General features: G+C 46.0%; 1 protein-coding gene across 4 annotated transcripts in view; it reads right to left on the minus strand.

The window, feature by feature from the left end:
* LOC106576725 (cullin-9) overlaps positions 1-20,588 on the minus strand; it is an 84,848-nt gene that overhangs the window by 54,507 nt on the left and 9,753 nt on the right. For all 4 annotated transcript variants that reach the window (XM_014154070.3, XM_014154074.3, XM_014154072.3 and 1 more), the window contains exons 3-12: positions 9,435-9,589; positions 8,503-9,087; positions 8,205-8,346; positions 7,817-8,007; positions 7,279-7,666; positions 6,964-7,156; positions 6,667-6,868; positions 6,301-6,494; positions 5,988-6,184; positions 3,436-3,673 (exon numbers count right to left, since the gene is read on the minus strand). In XM_014154070.3, the coding sequence (XP_014009545.2) occupies positions 3,436-3,673; positions 5,988-6,184; positions 6,301-6,494; positions 6,667-6,868; positions 6,964-7,156; positions 7,279-7,666; positions 7,817-8,007; positions 8,205-8,346; positions 8,503-9,087; positions 9,435-9,589 (2,485 nt within the window). The remainder of the gene's footprint in view (positions 1-3,435; positions 3,674-5,987; positions 6,185-6,300; positions 6,495-6,666; positions 6,869-6,963; positions 7,157-7,278; positions 7,667-7,816; positions 8,008-8,204; positions 8,347-8,502; positions 9,088-9,434; positions 9,590-20,588) is intronic.

Raw genomic sequence — 20,588 nt, forward strand, 5'->3', positions numbered from 1 at the left:
TCAGGTGTGTCCCGTTTCCATTGATCATCCTTCAGATGTTTCTACAACTTGATTGGAGTCCACCTGTGGTAAATACAATTGACTGGACATGATTTGGAAAGGCACACACCGGTCTATAAAAAAAGGTCCCACAGTTGACAGTGCATATTAGAGCAAAAACCAAGCCATGAGGTCGAAGGAATTGTCCATAGAGCTCCAAGACAGGATTGTGTCGAGGCACAGATCTGGGGAAGGGTACCAAAAAAATGTCTACAGCATTGAAGGTCCCCAAAAAAAACATTTGGCCTCCATCATTCTTAAATGGAAGAAGTTTGTAATCACCAAGCCTCTTCCTAGAGCTAGATGCCCAGCCAAACTGAGCAATCAGGGGAGAAGGGCCTTTGGTCAGGGAGGTGACGAAAAAAACCTGATGGTCACTCTGACAGAGCTCTAGAATTCCTCTGTGGAGGGGAGAAACTTCCAGAAGGACAACCATCTCTGCAGCATACCACCAATCAGGACTTTATGGTAGAGTGGCCAGCCAGAAGTCACTCCTCAGTAAAAGGCACATGACAACCTGCTTAGAGTTTGCCAAAAGGCACCTAAAGACTCTCAGACCATGAGAAACAAGATTCTCTGGTCTGACAAAACCAAGATTGAACTCTTTGGCCTGAATGCCAAAGTCACGTCTGGAGGAAACCTGGCACCATCCTTACGATGAAGCATGCTGGTGGCAGCATCATGCTGTGGGGATGTTTTCAGAGGCAGGGACTGGGAGACTAGTCAGGATTAAGGCAAAGATGAACAGAGCAAAGTACAGAGAGATCCTTTATGAAGTCCTGAGCTCTCTGGAGCAGGTTCTCAGACTGGGGTGAAGGTTCACCTTCCAACAGGAAGACAACCCAAAGCACACAGCCAACAATGCAGGAATGGTTTCGGGACAAGTGTCCGAATGTCCTTGAGTGGCCCAGCCAGAGCCCGGACTTGAACCCAATCTAACATCTCTGGAAAGACTGAGAAATAGCTGTGGAGTAACGCTCCCAATCCAACCTGACAGAGCTTGAGGATCTGCAGAGAAGAATGGGAGAAACTCCCCAAATAGAGGTGTGCCAAGCTTGTAGTGTCATACCTAAGAAGACTCGAGGCTGTAATCGCTGCTTCAACAAAGTACTGAGTAAAGGGTCTGAATACTTATGTAAATGTGATATTTTTATTATACATTTGCAAACATTTCTGAAAACCTGTTTTTGCTTTGTCATTGTGTGTAGATTGGTGAGGATACATTTTTTTTAATCCATTTTCGAATAAGGCTTTAAGGTAACAAAATGTGGAAAAGGGGTCTGAATACATTCCGTAGGCACTGTACATAACCTACTGCCCTTTGAGGTTCATTACACAGTATTGATGACAGGCTCTAGGCACTGACATGACATTCCAACAAGTAAACCCTGTAGTTAGTGTTTTGTCACGATACCAGATATTTTACTTCGATACCAGGTTAAGCATCATGATACTCGATACCGAAACGATACTATGGAGAAAAAAAAATAAGAAAGCGTTGTAGTTAGTCACAGAATAACCACTGGGCTTTAGTTTTTTTTAAACATTGAACAATATGTTGATAACTGGTAGAGCAAATAAAACAGAATTTCTATTCTATAGTGAACAAAAATAAAACGCAACATGCAACAATTTCAAAGATTTTACTAAGTTACAGTACGTAAGTACTGTCAATTGAAATAAATTCATTAGGCACTTATCTATGGATTTTACAAGACTAGGCAGGGGCACAGCCAAGGGTGGGGATCCAGGCCCAGCCAATAAGAATTAGTTTGCCACAAAAGGGCTTTATTACAGACAGAAATCCCCCCCCCCCCCCCCCAGACAATCCCATAGGTGTAGAAGCCGGATGTCAAGGTCCTGGGCTGGCATGGGTACACGTGGTCTGTGGTTGAGAGGCCGGTTGGACGTACTGCCAAATTCTCTAAAGCGGCGTTACGGTAGAGAAATCAATGTTCAATTCTCTGGCAATAGCTCTGGTGGACATTCCTGCAGTCTGCAGGCCAATTGCACGCTTCCTCAAAACTTGAGACATCTGTGGCATTATGTTCTGTGACAAAACTTCACATTTTAAAGTGGCCTTTTATTGTCCCCAGCACAAGGTGCACACTGTGTAATGATCATGCTTGTTTAATCAGCTTCTTGCTATGGCACACCTGTAAGATGGATGGATTATCTTGGCAAAGGAGAAATGCTCACTAACAGGGATGTAAACAAATTTGTGCAGAAAATTTGAAAGAAATAAGCTTTGTGTGCATAATAAAAATGTATAGGACTTTTTTTCACCTCATGAAACATGGGACCAACACTTTACATGTTGCAATTATACTTTTGTCCAGTGTATACTCAATTTCTTTCAAAAATAAAACACCATATTAAAGAGCAGAAGAATACCTTCAATTTCCTTACGCAAAACCTTAGAGACTCAGAGCAGACAAAACTATTTTACAATTACATCTAAACTTTAAAAAATGTAATTTGATACATGTCATGGTTAATTTGCTCATCTATGGCCATAATATTGGGTCAAATGACAGACCTATGATTCATTATAGCTAAATAATTTAATGAATTAAATAGTTAAGTTCCAAAATGACAAAAACACAAGCTAATTTCTGAAGCTTGTATATTGCAATAGTCTACACACCATAGAAATACAATCGATTTCACACAGCATACTACAATTTCCAGATTGCATTTCACTTCCCAGGGTGCAATGCACCCCCCCAGGGCTGTTAGCTGGCTAGTGGCTACTGCTAGTAGCAAGCCAAGAAACTCTAAGTAGTCTAAATATATTGCTGTTAAGCTATGAGTGCATTTCACATTACTTTTGGGTTGTGTGATCACATAATGTTAACATGAATGTCTTGTTGAATATATGTTCATGTCATTGTCACTCCAAAAAAATATCAACATTTCGTTGAGTAACGACGACGTTACAATGAAAATGTCATCTGTAAAATAGTTTTTTTATGTCGTTTTGGAAATAAAGCTCCCTTGTACTGCACTGATTTGTAACACCTTTCGCTTCGTTGTTTTGGTAGGCTGTCTCATCTGCTCTGTAATCAAAGCATTCGTATAGTTACATTCTGCAGCCAATTTTGTCAACAAGCTACGGGCGTGGAGGTACTATGTTGTCGTTTGAAGAAGCCATGCTGTCGGCATTCTCTCTCCCTCTCTCTCCTCTCGCTTCTCAAAAGTGTCTCGCAAAAGTGTCTTCTGCATGCGCAAGCATCCTGGCTAGCTTATTCTGCTCGCTTGAGAAGATTCAGACAAATTACTAGACAGACTCAATCCGTATATGATGTGAGACACACTTTACAGAAGGACCGACAGTAACAAATTCTAGTACCGAACCATTTTTCATGTTATAGTTTCGAAAAAGCTCCGTCTCACCTGAGGATGGAGAGCTGTGTGGCCCGGTCGGCCCGGTGCTGGTCCATGAGGCGCACCAGGTCCTGGTAGGTCTCTCGGCTACGGGTCACCTGGTTGCATTCCTCCTCTAGCTGGGAGGAGTTGTCACACAGCAGCTGCTCCAGGATCAGGATCACCTCCTTGTTGGCTGTCATCTCTTTCAGGCTCACCACCAGCATCTTTAGCTCCGCATCCTTGAAGTCCAACTCCTCCATCAACTCTGAGGGGACATATTCAGGAATGGACTTACTTAATCCTCTTTCTCCAGGGTTGTACATAGAAAAGTATTGGGCGGCCCGCCTAAGTGTTTTTAATGGGCCACAAATAACTTATTAAAATTGAAAATAATGGAAAAACATTCAGTGTAAACTTATAGTATGTACAGTCGTGGCCAAGAGTTTTGAGAATGACAAATATTAATTTTCAAAGTCTGCTGCCTCAGTTTGTATGATGGCAATTTGCATATACTCCAGAATGTTATGAAGAGTGATCAGATGAATTGAAATGAATTGCAAAGTCCCTCTTTGCCATGCAAACGAACTGAATCCCCAAAAAACATTTCCACTGCATTTCATGTCAGTGATTCTCTCGTTAACACAGGTGTGAGTGTTGACGAGGACAAGGCTGGAGATCACGGTCATGCTGATGGAGTTCAAAAAACAGACTGGAAGCTTCAAAGGGAGGGTGGTGCTTGGAATCATTGTTCTTCCTCTGTCAACCATGGTTACCTGCAAGGAAACACGTACCGTCATCCTTGCTATGCACAAAAAGGGCTTCACAGGCAAGGATATTGCTGCCAGTAAGATTGCACCTAAATCAACCATTTATCGAATCATCAAGAACTTCAAGGAGAGCGGTTCAATTGTTGTGAAGGCGGCTTCAGGGCGCCCAAGAAAGTCCAGCAAGCACCAGGACCGTCTCCTAAACTTGATTCAGCTGCGGGATCGGGGCACCACCAGTACAGAGCTTGCTCAGGAATGGCAGCAGGCAGGTGTGAGTGCATCTGCACGCACAGTGAGGCGAAGACTTGGAGGATGCCCTGGTGTCAAGAAGGGCAGCAAAGAAGCCACTTCTCTCCAGGAAAAACATCAGGGACAGACTGATATTCTGCAAAAAGTACAGGGATTGTACTGCTGAGGACTGGGGTAAAGTCATTTTCTCTGATGAATCCCCTTTCCGATTGTTTGGGGCATCCGGAAAAAAGCTTGTCCGGAGAAGACAAGGTGAGCGCTAGCATCAGTCCTGTGTCATGCCAACAGTAAAGCATCCTGAGATCACTCATGTGTGGGGTTGCTTCTCAGCCAAGGGAGTGGGCTCACTCACAATTTTGCCTAAGAACACAGCCATGAATAAAGAATGGTACCAACACATCCTCCGAGAGCAACTTCTCCCAACCATCCAGGAACAGTTTGGTGACGAACAAATGCCTTTTCCAGCATGATGGAGCACCTTGCCATAAGGCAAAAGTGATAACTAAGTGGCTCGGGGAACAAAACATCGATATTTTGGGTCCATGGCCGGGAAACTCCCCAGACATTAATCCCATTGAGAACTTGGGGTCAATCCTCATGAGGCAGGTGGACAAACAAAAACCCACAAATTCTGACAAACTCCAAGCATTGATTATGCAAGAATGGGCTGCCATCAGTCAGGATGTGGCCCAGAAGTTAATTGACAGCATGCCAGGGCGGATTGCAGAGGTCTTGAAAAAGAAGGTCAACACTACAAATATTGACTCTTCACATCAACTTCATGTAATTGTCAATAAAAGCCTTTGACACGTATGAAATGCTTGTAATTATACTTCAGTATTCCATAGCAACATCTGACAAAAATATCCAAAGACATTGAAGCAGCAAACTTTGTGGAAATTAATATTTGTGTCATTCTCAAAACCTTTGGCCACGACTATACAAAGATAAATGGACCTATATCTTTTTTTTGTAAGATCTTTAAGAACTAACAATCACCAAAATAAAAGCTAGACAGTCAGGGAGAATCCCAAATTCTAGTATTTTTGTCATGGCATTGGGCCCCCCATTGATTTTGCTTTAATGTTTGAGTCACTCTGATAGCCACGGCAAAAAGTGTAGAATTGCAGGAAATTTGCTTTAAAACTGCACATTTTCCTCTCAGCCTCATGGCAAGGTGTAGAATTGCAGGAAATTGTATTTTTCTGCAGATTTCTCTGTCTCATGGCAAAATGTGTAGAATTGCATAAAATTGGCTTTAAAAAAGCAAAATTGTATTACTGTGGCCAACAGGAGAGCCTCTAAAATGGCCATGCCCCCACCAGAACCAACACCTAAACCCAATTTTGATCCCAAAAAAACCCTGTTGTCTACATTGGGACCTAAGCCCACAAGAACGGAATGTCATTTTCTTTGTTATTTATTGTTAGAAGGAACTATCATAGTTATACAAGAGGCGTGGCAGAAAAAGCTCATGTGCAACTGGCCAGCTAGGAACACCTATACATAACCCGACCTCCGCACTTATTGATGAATGTGTTCAGATGAGCAGTGAAATCACACCTTTTTTCTCCAGCTTGTGGTCCATGGAGATGTGGTTGAGGGCGATGATGGCCAGCCATTTCTCTGGCGGCGAGGCCACGAGGCACTTCTTGAGCACGGTGCTGACATCACAGGCCACCAGCTGCTCCGCCAAGCTCTTACTATTAGAGATCAGCATGATGATCACCAACAGACCGTTCCTTACCGACAACATACACCTGGTAGAAGAGAGAGCACATATCCCTTAGCCTCTACTGTAACAAAGCAGTCTAATCATAGGAGTTGGGCATGTTAACATTCCCTTTGAAAGCCGGTCGAGGTGCAAATGACATACCCAGGTGTGTTGAGCATCAGTTCAATGGCAGCAGGGATGGCAGCCAGCAGTCCCTTGGAGCCCTCGGGGGTGGCAGAGCCAATACTGGCAAAGACTCCGAGCATCACGGGTGTGCCAGACTCAGAAAGAGGAAGACAGCAGCTGCTCATGCTGCTAAGGTTATACTTACTGGCGCCTGTGATGACCATCAGACTCTAGAGCGGAGGGAAGAAACCAATCGTGGACAGAAACATGACAGAAAGCTTCTCCTTTACAGCTGTAGAGTTCTCATTACTTGTCATCCCCTAAAAATGTGTAAGAAATCTAGCTAGATTACATAACTGGCAGGAGTAAAAACAACTCACAACAAAGTGATTGAGAACTCACCGCCAGGGCAACTTGCTGGATCTGTGGGACAGTGGGGTATTCCTGCATACAAGAGAGGATGGCTTTGACGCCCCCCTCCGTGGCAAAGGAGACCCTGCACTCGTACTTGACCATGAGGGTGCGGGTGAGACGCAGGGTGCTGACCACATTCTCCTTGGGCTGCCCACTCAGCATGTCGACCACAAGCTTCAGGACTTTATCCCTGGGGGGGCAGAGAAAAGTCAAAGATCATGTTGGGAGGACACAAATGTCAAATGTGACCCTATAAGAGATGAAGTGTGCAGGCAGCAGCCTTACCGGATGGTCTGGACAGCGTCTGTCCTGAGGTTGCTCCTTTCCTGAGGCCCCTCGTCCTCTAGGACCTTGGTGATAAACTTGATCCCAGCCAGCTGCTGGACTGGATCTGAGCCACTCTTCTTCATGATGTCCACCACCTCCCCAAGCTTCTCCAAGGCCGTCTTCTTTCCCTGCACCTTGGAGTTGTTGAACACTGGTGGGGAAAACACAAGGCAAAGCATGTTAGAGTTGCACTTGTCTTTCTCTGAAAAAAAGGTGTTGGCTACAGCTAGAGGTAGTTTTCCAACTGAAAAAACAAACAAAGCTCAAACACACCTTTCATCTTCTCCTCCAGGTCTTCTGAGTAATTAGACTCTTCCATGGGCAATTCAGACTCGGTGTCAGAGCAATAGTCTGTAGGACTCTCCTTCTTAGGCTTCTTAGAAAATGAGCCCATGACAGAGGAGGAAGCAGTGGCAGCAGATGAAGAGGTGCTCTGTCCTCCTCCCAGGCCAGAGGAGCCCGGGCAGTCGTCGGGCAGCAGCTCGTCATCCTCCAGGCCTCCCCCACCGCGCCGCATGTAGTGTTTAGAGAAGGAGTGGGAGCAGAGCAGGTCCCACAGACACGAGTTCTGCAGGGTCTGCTTCAGGTAGTGGAGCAGCCTACGGGCCACCTCGCCTGGCACCGACAGCCGGATAAGAGTGGCCTCGTCTGCGTCTGACATCTGACAAAGCAGAGAGAAGCAAGTCAAAAACATGAAATCTACGGTAAACTTCCATGGGGGCTGAGAGTCATGAAAAGAGCAGGAAGAATGATTAGATTAGAGAGTGAGGGATTTGAAGCCAGAGGGGAGGATGGAGTGATGGGCACTTGCCTGTTCATCGAGGCTCTGACGCAGGATGTTGTTGATCTCTTGCTGTTGCTTTGGTTCCAGCTTCTTGATGAAAAAGAGCACTTCCCACCACTCAGCCCGGCTCAGGGTGGCACCATCAGCATGCAGCCCCTCAGCCAGGTAAGGCAACGAGTACAGCCCACCAGGAGGCTTGGAGAAGAATGTCTGACTCACTACATACAAGGGAGCACAACACCAACAATATTAGACAGTTTCTAATAAAACAATATTTGTGCATTTTGTTGAATTTACAGAATAACCTGCAAGTGCATTAGGACTCAAAGTTCATGAGCCTTGATGCTTTCGGAGCCAAGTTATTGTTGAAAGTCACTTAAGTGCGAGTCTGTGGGTGCAGGTGACCCCCTCTTACCAGCCGTTAGCTTGATGGTCTCAGTCAGGGAGGAGGCCTTCTCCTGGACGTCTTTCTCACCCTGTCCACTGGTGCCAGCGGCCATGATCTCAACCATGTGCCAGTGCACCCAGTAGGTCCGAGATAGGGAGTTCCAGTACACCTGTGCCCATAAAAAGAAGCAGATAGCAATAAGCCAATCACATTGAAGCTGATCTGATATTGTTAATAAAGTTTTTGTAACTCCGTCATCACTCTAAACCCTTAATCAGATCTCAGGAGCCAGCTGTGTGCTGATACAACGTGTGATGTTTTGTACCTGCACTGGTGGCGAGCCGTCATTACTGCAGTGGAAGTCCCCCTCATCACCAGCGCTGACTTCCTCATAGTCCTCCAGCATACGGACCAACATGCCGCTCTTCAGGTTGTCCTGCACGTATTCCACGTAAGCAGAGCGGCTGGCAAAGTCTGTGCGTGTCCTGAAGCCGCTGCCAGTCTTCTTGGGTGGTGTGGTGGCTGCCATGCTTGAGGTGGTAAAGACAGGAAAGGCAGAGGCAGAGAAGCGGGGCTGGAAGATGGAGCGCAGCATGCGGCGGGGCGGCACGTCCTCCTGGTCCTCCCCGCAGGCCCTGCCCTCGGCCAGGCTGCTGGACTGTGGCGGTTGCCGGTTGTGGTCCCAGCCCATGACGTGAACCAGCTCAGAGATGAGGTTAGCCATGGCCATGGTGAACTCAAACTCTCGCTGGACACGTAGGTTCTCTGGCTGGTGGCCTGCCCCTGAGGAGGAGCCTGCTGCGTCTTGCCGCTCAGAGCTTGACTCCACCCCTGCCGTGTTGAGCTTGTCCATCAGGGAAGTCACACACAGGTACCGCTTCACCAGGGAGAACAGTAGCTTCCCTGGGATCTGGAGCACACGGGAAACGTCACTTTACATCTTAGCGATAGGTAATTTGCTGGTTTGATCTAGGACCGGGTTCTCCAACCCAGTTCCTGGACAGCTACCCTCCTGTAGGTTTTCGCGCCAACTTCAGCTTATCAACCAGCTAATTATTAAAATCAAGTGCGCTAGATTCGGGTTAGAGTGAAAACCTACAGGGCGGTAGCTCTCCAGGAGCAGGGTTGGAGTGAAAACCTACAGGGCGGTAGCTCTCCAAGAACAGGGTTGGCGAGCCCTGATCTAGCGGTACATGTAGGAACACATTGGTAAGTAAAAGTACTGTACATAGACATAGAATGTGATTTGGTACCTACCTGAGGGAGGTGGATTCCCTCAAAAGAGATGCCATGCTCCTCAGAGGAGGTGGTCTCTGCAAACAGCTCCAGGAGGGTGTAGCGATTGTCAATGTCCATGTGCTGCTCAATACCGTCCTGCTGGCTGAGTGACAGGAGCACATAGGCACGGCTCCCTGGGGGAAGACAGAAGCACCATTGTTATTTTAAGTGGACACACATTCTCTCGTGCTCTCTACCCCTCTGAGCTTTCACTGGTTGGTCTGTCATGACACCTAGTATTAGGGGTGTGAATTTTTAAACAAAATTGGGATCCTTAACGTTAAGAAAACATCATTCCCCACCCCCCCCACACAATTTAAATCACAGTGCAGCTGGCTCACCTGCACTTTTTCGTCGCTAATGATGTGAGACTGTGTTCAGTCTGGTCTGTTGCATGTAGAATATCCTAGCCTATTCATTGATGATAGGCCCTGCTTTACTGAAGTTGTGTGACGACCCTCCCACTCGGTCTGCCGTATTCTTTCTCTTTGCTCTTGTTTTCCTTATTAGGATGTTCGGCGGGAGGAGCTGGGATGGTCGTCAGCGACATGGGACACACCTGGGCCCGGGTGTGTCCCGGGATAAATACACATCTTCCCCATTCATTGAGGAGACTCTCTCCATGCAGACAGACACACTGTTAGATTTTGGTTGTGGCATTTGTGTGGCCGTTTTGTTTGTTTGCTTTAGCACCTTTCAACACATTTATGCACGCAACCACTCACGTACACTACTGATTACACACACACACCATTGTTAATTGTATTTACGTTACCTCAGTTAATAAATATATTTTTGTTATTCTAATCTCCACGTTATCTCCTTTTTGTTACGGACTTCGAGCCGGTTTGTGACAGTTGCGAGACATTGCAAGCCAATAAATTGCAAAATACAGCATTCCATTGCAAGATACAGCTTTTGATTGCCAATAGACAGCCCTAGTGCAAGGTTCTAACTGTCTGCCTGGTGGCCGACCTGCTTATACGGTGCCCCTCCCCTCTCCCTAGTCCTTTGCTAACTTGCTATGAAATATGCGAGTGTTTGTGTTCTCAGAAGTACAGAACTAAATCAGTCTCCTCCAATCCAAAAATACTGAATCTTAGGAGTCAATTCCTAACAGAATGTTCTTTCAACTAAATATTATCTCATGACCTTCAAAGTACTTTTTTAGGTGTGGTCTGCGGGCAGGCAGGCTGCGCGTAGGTAGCTCAAGATTATTTAATTGACAGTTCTGGTCGCCTAGTGATGGACGTCGGTCCCGCTTCAGAAGCGGCCTTCTTTTACAAACAAGTAAAATGCCCATTCAGTGGCGCTTCGAAACCATCTCCAGAGAAGGTTTTGTGTCGGCATTTAAAAAGCTGTAGTTTCCCCTAGACATAAAAAACATGCCATGACCGAGGCACTTTCAAGGGTATATAACTGCGGTAGATAAAAGTTATTTGCCCGGCTCTAGCGGTCATACATACGTAATAGAACCATTATTCTGCATTATGAATTGACGTGGAATTTTATGATGTTTTAAAATAATTTTTAAGGACAAATGAGAAGAAAAAAAATGGGTATTTAAACGTTAACCTGTTATGGCTAGGGGGCAGTATTTTCACGGCTGGATAAAAAACGTACCCGATTTAATCTGGTTACTACTCCTGCCCAGTAACTAGAATATGCATATAATTATTGGCTTTGGATAGAAAACACTCCAAAGTTTCTAAAACTGTTTGAATGGTGTCTGTGAGTATAACAGAACTCAAATGGCAGGTCAAAACCTGAGAGATTCCTTTACAGGAAGTGGCCTGTCTGACCATTTCTTGAACTTCTTTGCCATCTCTATCTTTTACAAAGGATCTCTGCTCTAACGTGACACTTCCTACGTCTTCCATGGGCACTCAGAGCCCGGGAAAAACCTGAATGTCGTCAACCCAGCCCCAGGCTGAAACACATTATCGCCTTTCTCAAGTGGCCGATCAAGGGACTGTGGGCTTAGGCACGTGCCCTGGCCGCCCCCGTCTTTGTGATTTTTCCTCTGTTTGCCGAAAAGGAGATTCACGGTCGGAATATTATCGCTTTTTTACGAGAAAAATTGCATAAAAATTGATTTTAAACAGAGGTTGACATGCTTCGAAGTACGGTAATGGAATATTTATAATTTTTTTGTCACGAGTTGCGCCATGCGCACGACCCTGATTTACCATTTCGGATAGTGTCTGGGACGCACGAACAAAACGCCGCTATTCGGATATAACGATGGATTATTTTGGACCAAACCAACATTTGTTATTGAAGTAGCAGTCCTGGGAGTGCATTCTGACGAAGACAACAAAAGGTAATCAAACTTTTATAATAGTAAATCTGATATTGGTGAGTGCTAAACTTGCCGGGTGTCTAAATAGCTAGCCCGTGATGGCTGGGCTATGTACTTAGAATATTGCAAAATGTGCTTTCACCAAAAAGCTATTTTAAAAATCGGACATATCGAGTGCATAGAGGAGTTCTGTATCTATAATTCTTAAAATAATTATGCTTTTTGTGAACGTTTATCGTGAGTAATTTAGTAAATTGTTAGCAAATTCCCCGGAAGTTTGCGGGGGGTATGCTAGTTCTGAACGTCACATGCTAATGTAAATATGAACTTGATTGAACAAAACATGCATGTATTGTATAACATAATGTCCTAGGTGTGTCATCTGATGAAGATCATCAAAGGCTAGTGCTGCATTTAGCTGTCTTCTGGGTTTTTGTGACATTATATGCTAGCTTGAAAAATGGGTGTCTGATTATTTCTGGCTTGGTACTCTGCTGACATAAGCAAAACATTAGATTTCGCTGTAAAGCCTTTTTGAAATCGGACAGTGTGGTTAGATAAAGGAGAGTCTTGTCTTAAAAATGCTGTGAAATAGTCATATGTTTGAAAAATTGAAGTTTTTGTATTTGAGGAATTTGTAATTCGCGCCACGCCTATCATTGGATATTGGAGCAGGTGTTCCGCTAGCGGAACGTCTAGATGTAAGAGGTTAAGCAAAATGGTAATCTAGTATCTAATGAGGTGGTTACCAGTGTCCCAGGAGAGTTGAGATATACCAGAGCTTAATCGCCTGATTAACAATACATTTCCGTTTCAATCAATTTGCACTTACAAGACAACCTAAAATCCTGGCATGGTAATAGTACTTCAAATGATGTGCTTTGTTTTTGCACTTGCACCAAGAAATCCATGTGAACAAATATATTTAAGTGCAGAAGTGTGACTAGGTTTACAGGCAGCCCAATTATGCTTTCCCACTAATTGGTCTTTTAACCAATCACATTTTTTCACATCAGATATTTTTCAGAGCTGACCTTATTGGTCAAAAAGACCAATTAGTGAAAACGCAGCCTTTGTGACAAAGCAAAGGCCTTTACAACCATATCTGCTCCCATTCACCTCAGAATACGGCAAACTTGTAAACACAGACAGGATTCAAGAGATCTGTGTACTCAAGCGTTTCCTTAACAGGGCTTAGCTATGAAAACAAACATCAGTCAGTGACAGACACTGACGGGAATGCAGAGCTGCCCTTAGCGTCATGTCAAAGGTCTCAGCCCTTCCTGATAGGAGTTACATCAGATAAAATTCCACAAGGATTGTGAGCCTCATAGCCTAAGGAGAGGGAATGAAAAATGTACAGAAACCAAGAGGCAATTCTATACAAGAAACCAGAGCACACACATTCAGATCTTCATTAAAACATGTTTTATTTTGGCCTCCCTAGTGGCGCAGCGGTCTAAATGCACTGCATCGCAGTGCTAGAGTCATTACTACAGACCTGGGTTCATTCCCAGGTTGTGCCACAACCGGCCATGGCCCCAAAGGATTGCGCACAATTGGCCCAGCATCGTCCGGGTTAGGCGAGGGTTTGGCAGATGGGGCTTTATTTGGCTCATTGCACTCTAGCGACTCCTTGTGGCGGGCCGGTGCCTGCAGCCTGCCTACGGCGCCAGTTGGACGGTGTTTCCTCCGACACATTGGTGCGGCTGGCTTCCGGGTTAAGCTGGCGGGTGTTAAGAAGCGCAGTTAGGCAGGTCATGTTTTGGAGGACGCATGACTCCACCTTCGCCTCTCCCGAGCTCGTTGGGGAGTTGCAGTGATGAGTCAAGTTCGAAAATTGCAGAGAAAAAAGGGGTTGAAAAATGTTTGTTATAATAAAAACATTGCGAGTGGCTTAATAAAGAAAAAGTAGCCTACAATAAAAAAATAAAACACAGCCAAATGCAATGAATGTTCTACTCTTTTCATAAAGCATGTTAAAAAATATACATTTCAGGCCTCCTGAGTGTGCAGTGGTGTAAGGCACTGCATCGCAGTGCCACTAGAGATTCTGGGTTCGAGTCCAGGCTCTGTCGCAGCCGGCCGCGAACGGGAGACCCAAGGGACGGCGCACAATTGGCCCAGCGTCGTCCAGGTTAGGGGAGGGTTTGGTCGGCAGGGATGTCCTTGTCCCATCGCACGCTAGCGACGCCTGTGGCATGCCAGGTGCAGTGCACGCTGACACGGTCGCAGGTGTACGGTGTTTCCTCTGACACATTGGTGTGCCTGGCTTCCGGGTTAAGTGGGCATTGTGTCAAGAAGCAGGGCGGCTTGGTTGGGTTTCGGAGGACGCACGGCTCTCGACCTTCACCTCTCCTGAGTCTGTACGGGAGTTGCAGCGATGAGACAAGCTAACTCTCTCTCCTCTGCTCTCATCCTTCTAGACCATGGGTGTCAAACTCTGGCCCGCGGGCCAAATTTGGCCCGTGGGGTAATTATATTTGGCCCGCGAGACAATACCAAATTACTACTAGAGCTGGCCCGCCGGTATTATACAGCGCATTCACCGCTAATACTACGAATCCCATAATGCTCTGCTGTTGTTTTCGCGCGCCAATCAGGACAGGACCCAGAAACGCCCTCTCCTCTGTGACAGTAGTCATAGCAACATAGACGCTACAACTGTGAGCGCGCTATCCCTTCCCAAAAATGGCGAAAAGAAAGGCAGAAAACAGGAGCTTTCTGGACAAGTGGGAGGCAGAATATCTGTTTACATATGTAAAAGACAAACCTGTTTGTCTTGTTTGTGGAGTCAACGTGGCTGTAAGTAAGGAGTACAACATTAGACGACACTATGAAACGAAACACCATGACAAATACAAGGACCTGGACATGATTCAAAGGAGCCAGAAAGTAGAGGAGATGAAAAGAAGTTTGGTTTCACAACAGAATATGTTCAAAAAAGCCACATCAAAGTGAGGCTGCTGTAAAGGCTAGTTATATAGTGGCAGCAGAGATTGCAAAATCAGCCCGGCCCTTTAATGAGGGAGAGTTCGTTAAAAAGTGCATGATGAAAGTTTGTGACCTCGTATGCCCAGAGAAAAAGCAAGCATTTTCAAACGTGAGCCTGAGCAGGAACACAGTAGCTGATCGCACATGTGATCTTGCCACCAATCTGTATGACCAGCTGATGGAAAAGGGAAAAGATTTTGTTGCGTTCTCCCTCGCTGTGGATGAGAGCTGCGACGCATCTGATACTGCTCAGCTGTCAGTCTTCATCCGTGGAGTGGACTCAAATCTGTGTGTTACGGAGGAGCTATTGGGATTCAAATCAATGCATGGCACAACCACAGGAAAGGAAATCTTTGAGGAGGTTTCCAAATGTGTAACTGAAATAAAGCTGCCGTGGGATAAACTCGTTGGATTAACGACAGATGGTGCGCCAGCGATGTGCGGTAAAAAGAGTGGACTGGTGGGCATGGTTCGGGAGAAGATGCAGGAAGAGAACTGTGCAGGTGAGCTAACTGTTTACCACTGCATCATACATCAGGAATCACTGTGTGCCAAAGCCCTAAAGATGGAACATTTTATGACCACAGTAACACAGGTAGTTAACTTTATAAGAGCCAAAGGTCTGAATCACCGGCAGTTAAAAAAAATTTCTAGAGGAGTGTGGTTCGGAATACGCAGACGTGCCGTATCACACAGAGGTGAGATGGCTAAGCAGAGGAAAAGTACTGAACAGATGTTTCGAGCTGCGTGAGGAAATATGTCAATTCCTGGAAACCAAAGGGAAGGATACAGCAGAGCTCCGGGAGCAAAGGTTTGTGTGAGCTGGCCTTTCTCTGAGACATCTCGAGCCATCTCGATGCGCTGAACCTGCAGCTTCAGGGGCGGGGGCGCATCATCACAGACATGTACGCTGCAGTGAGGGCCTTTAAACTAAACTGTGCCTGTGGGAGAATCAGATGCTGCAAGGAAACCCTTGCCATTTCCCTGCTGCCAAACCATAAAAGCGCAGATCTCTACCGCCGAGTTCCCATGCGCACAGTTTGCTGAAAAACTCAGTGTTCTCGCCGCTGAGTTTAGCCGGCGATTTGCCGACTTCAATGTCCAGAAATGTAGGTTTGAACTGCTTAGTAATCCCTTCGCAGTTGATGTGGAAAATGCACCAACCAACATCCAAATGGAGCTGATTGAACTCCAGTGCAACGACACGCTGAAGTCAAAGTATGATGCTGTGGGCGCCGCACAGTTTCCACGGTTCATCCCTGACACAACGCCTCAGCTCCGCACCCAAGCTGCTCAGATGCTCTCCATGTTCGGCAGCACTTATCTATGCGAGCAACTTTTCTCCTCGATGAAGATGACCAAAACAACTCACAGGAGACGTCTGACTGATGAACACCTTCGCTCGATACTGAGGATTTCTTCAGCTCAGAGCCTGAGCCCAGACATTGATGAACTAGCATCCAAGAAGAGATGCCAGGTATCTGGCTTGGGCACATCAGATTAGATCAGTGTGCAATAACTAACGTTTTCTTTGTGCACTTTTTCTTGCTACAAGGCATGGGCTTGAATGGTTGATTGATTTATTATCATTTTATTTGTAAAATTATTAGCCAGTGGAAAAAGTTTATTTTGGTATTTAAATCAGAAGGCTGCAAATAGAAAAGAGGCATACGATTTTTATTTAAATGTTATTTAATAAATGAATGCCATTGATGTGTTTTTTCATTTGAAATTCGATTTTGCATGTCTCCACTATGAAATTATATATTGTATGGTAATAGGCGATGCTTGTTCCATATTCAATGTTAAAGCAAAACTTGTTTGGGTCCATATTAAAAAGGTTCATTTGTTCAATGTTGGCCCGCGACTTTGTTCAGGTTTTACATTTTGGCCCACTGGGTATTTGAGTTTGACACCCCTGTTCCAGACCCATCTGCTGCCTTTGATACTGTGAACCATCAGATCCTCCTCTCCACCCTCTCCGAGTTGGGCATCTCCGGCACGGCTCACTCTTGGATTGCGTCCTACCTGACAGGTCGCTCCTACCAGGTGGCGTGGCGAGAATCCGTCTCCGCACCACGTGCTCTCACCACTGGTGTCCCCCAGGGCTCAGTTCTAGGCCCTCTCCTATTCTCGCTATAGACCAAGTCACTTGGCCCTGTCATATCCTCACATGGTCTCTCCTATCATTGCTACGCAGACGACACAATTAATCTTCTCATTTCCCCCTTCTGATAACCAGGTGGCGAATCGCATCTCTACATGTCTGGCAGACATATCAGTGTGGATGACGGATCACCACCTCAAGCTGAACCTCGGCAAGACGGAGCTGCTCTTCCTCCCGGGGAAGGACTGCCCGTTCCATGATTTCCCCATCACGGTTGACAACTCCATTGTGTCCTCCTCCCAGAGTGCTAAGAGCCTTGGCGTGACCCTGGACAACACCCTGTCGTTCTCCGCTAACATCAAGGCGGTGACCCGATCCTGTAGGTTCATGCTCTACAACATTTGCAGAGTATGACCCTGCCTTACACAGGAAGCGGCGCAGGTCCTAATCCAGGCACTTGTCATCTCCTGTCTGGATTACTGCAACTCGCTGTTGGCGGGGCTCACTGCCTGTGCCATTAAACCCCTACAACTCATCTAGAACGCCGCAGCCCGTCTGGTGTTCAACCTTCCCAAGTTCTCTCACGTCACCCCGCTCCTCCGCACACTCCACTGGCTTCCAGTTGAAGCTCGCATCTGCTACAAGACCATGGTGCTTGCCTACGGAGCTGTGAGGGGAACGGCACCTCCATACCTTCAGGCTCTGATCAGTCCCTACACCCAAAGAAGGGCACTGCGTTCATCCACCTCTGGCCTGCTCGCCTCCCTACCTCTGCGGAAGCACAGTTCCCGATCAGCCCAGTCAAAACTGTTCGCTGCTCTGACACCCCAATGGTGGAACAAGCTCCCTCACGACGCCAGGACAGCGGAGTCAATCACCACCTTCCGGAGACACCTGAAACCCCACCTCTTTCAGGAATACCTGGGATAGGATAAAGTAATCCTTCTAACCCTCCCCCCCACCCTCAAAAAAGATATAGATGTACTATTGTAAAGTGGTTGTTCCACTGGATATCATTTTTATTTATTTCACCTTTATTTAACCAGGTAGGCAAGTTGAGAACAAGTTCTCATTTACAATTGCGACCTGGCCAAGATAAAGCAAAGCAGTTCGACAACATACAAAAACACAGAGTTACACATGGAGTAAAACAACATACAATCAATGATGCAGTAGAAAAAAAATAAAAAATAAGACTATATACAATGTGAGCAAATGATGTGAGATAAGGGAGGTAAAGGCAAAAAAATGCCATGGTGGCAAAGTAAATAAAGTATAGCATGAAAAACACTGGAATGGTAGATTTGTAGTTTGAAGAAAGTTCAGAGATAAAATATAAATAATATGGTGCAAAGGAGCAAAAATAAATAAAATAAATAAATACAGTAGGGGAAGAGGTAGTAGTTTGGGCTAAATTATAGATGGGCTATGTACAGGTGCAGTGATCTGTGAGCTGCTCTGACAGCTGGTGCTTAAAGCTAGTGAGGGAGATAAGTGTTTCCAGTTTCAGAGATTTTTGTAGTTCGTTCCAGTCATTGGCAGCAGAGAACTGGAAGGAGAGACGACCAAAGGAGGAGTTGGCTTTAGGGGTGACCAGAGAGATATACCTGCTGGAGCGCGTGCTACAGGTGGGTGCTGCTATGGTGACCAGTGAGCGGAGATAAGGGGGGACTTTACCTAGCAGGGTCTTGTAGATGACCTGGAGCCAATGTGTTTGGCGACGATTATGAAGCGAAGGCCAGCCAACGAGAGCGTACAGGTCGCAGTGGTGGGTAGTATATGGGGCTTTGGTGACAAAACGGATGGCACTGTGATAGACTGCATCCAGCTTGTTGAGTAGGGTATTGGAAGCTATTTTGTAAATGACATCGCCGAAGTCGAGGATTGGTAGGATGGTCAGTTTTACGAGGGTCCGTTTGGCAGCATGAGTGAAGGATGCTTTGTTGCGAAATAGGAAGCCAATTCGAGATTTCACTTTGGATTGGAGATGATTGATGTGAGTCTGGAAGGAGAGTTTACAGTCTAACCAGACACCTAGGTATTTGTAGTTGTCCACAAATTCTAAGTTAGAACCGTCCAGAGAAGTGATGCTGGACAGGCGGGCAGGTGCAGGCAGCGATCGGTTGAAGAGCATGCATTTAGTTTTACTTGTGTTTAGGAGCAGTTGGAGACCACGGAAGGAGAGTTGAATGGCATTGAAGCTCGTCTGGAGGGTTGTTAACACAGTGTCCAAAGAAGAGCCAGAAGTGTACAGAATGGTGTCGTCTGCGTAGAGGTGGATCAGAGATTCACCAGCAGCAAGAGCGACATCATTTATGTATACAGAGAAAAGAGTTGGCCCAAGAATTGAACCCTGTGGTACCCCCATAGAGACTGCCAGAGGTCCAGACAGTAGGCCCTCCGATTTGACACACTGAACTCTGTCAGAGAAGTAGTTGGTGAACCAGGCGACGCAATCGTTTGAGAAACCAAGGCTACTGAGTCTGCCGATGAGGATGTGGTGATTAACAGAGTCAAAAGCTTTGGCCAGGTCAATGAATACGGCAGCACAGTATTGTTTCTTATCGATGGCGGTTACGATGTCGTTTAGGACCTTGAGCGTGGCTGAGGTGCACCCATGACCAGCTCTGAAACCAGATTGCATAGCGGAGAGGGTGCGGTGGGATTCGAAATGGTCGGTAATCTGTTTGTTGACTTGGCTTTCGAAGACCTTAGAAAGGCAGGGTAGGATGGATATAGGTCTGTAGCAATTTGGGTCAAGAGTGTCACCTCCTTTGAAGAGGGGGATGACAGCAGCTGCTTTCCAATCTATGGGAATCTCAGACGACACGAAAGAGAGGTTGAACAGGCTAGTAATAGGGGTTGCAATAATTTCGGCAGATAATTTTAGAAAGAAAGGGTCCAGATTGTCAAGCCCAGCTGATTTGTAGGGGTCCAGATTTTGCAGCTCTTTCAGAACATCAGCTGAATGGATTTGGGAGAAGGAGAAATGGGGGAGGCTTGGGCGAGTAGCTGTGGGGGGTGCAGTGCTGTTGAATGCAGTAGGGGTAGTTAGGTGGAAAGCATGGCCAGCCGTAGAAAAATGCTTATTGAAATTCTCAATTATAGTGGGCTTATCGGTGGTGACAGAGTTTCCTATCCTCAGTGCAGTGGGCAGTTGGGAGGAGGTGTTCTTATTCTCCATGGACTTTACAATGTCCCAGAACTTTTTAGAGTTGGAGTTGCACGAAGCGAATTTCTGTTTGAAAAAGCTAGCCTTGGCGTTTCTAACTGCCTGTGTGTATTGGTTTCTAACTTCCCTAAAAAGTTGCATATCGCGGGGGCAGTTCGATGCTAATGCAGAACGCCACAGGATATTTTTGTGTTGGTTAAGGGCAGTCAGGTCTGGGGAGAACCAAGGGCTATATCTGTTCCTGGTTCTAAATTTCTTGAAAGGGGCATGCTTATTTAAGATGGAGAGGAAGGCATTTTTAAAAAATAACCAGGCATCCTCTACTGACGGGATGAGGTCAATATCCTTCCAGGATACCAGGGCCAGGTCGAATAGAAAGGCTTGCTCGTTGAAATGTTTCAGGGAGCGTTTGACAGTGATGAGTGGAGGTCGTTTGACCGCTGACCCATTACGGGTGCAGGCAATGAGGCAGTGATCGCTGAGATCTTGGTTGAAAACAGCAGAGGTGTATTTAGAGGGCACGTTGGTTAGGATGATATCTATGAGGGTGCCAGTGTT

Source organism: Salmo salar, chromosome 18 (assembly GCF_965601325.2).
Source record: "Salmo salar chromosome 18, fSalSal1, whole genome shotgun sequence".
Classification (NCBI taxonomy): Eukaryota; Metazoa; Chordata; class Actinopteri; order Salmoniformes; family Salmonidae; genus Salmo; species Salmo salar.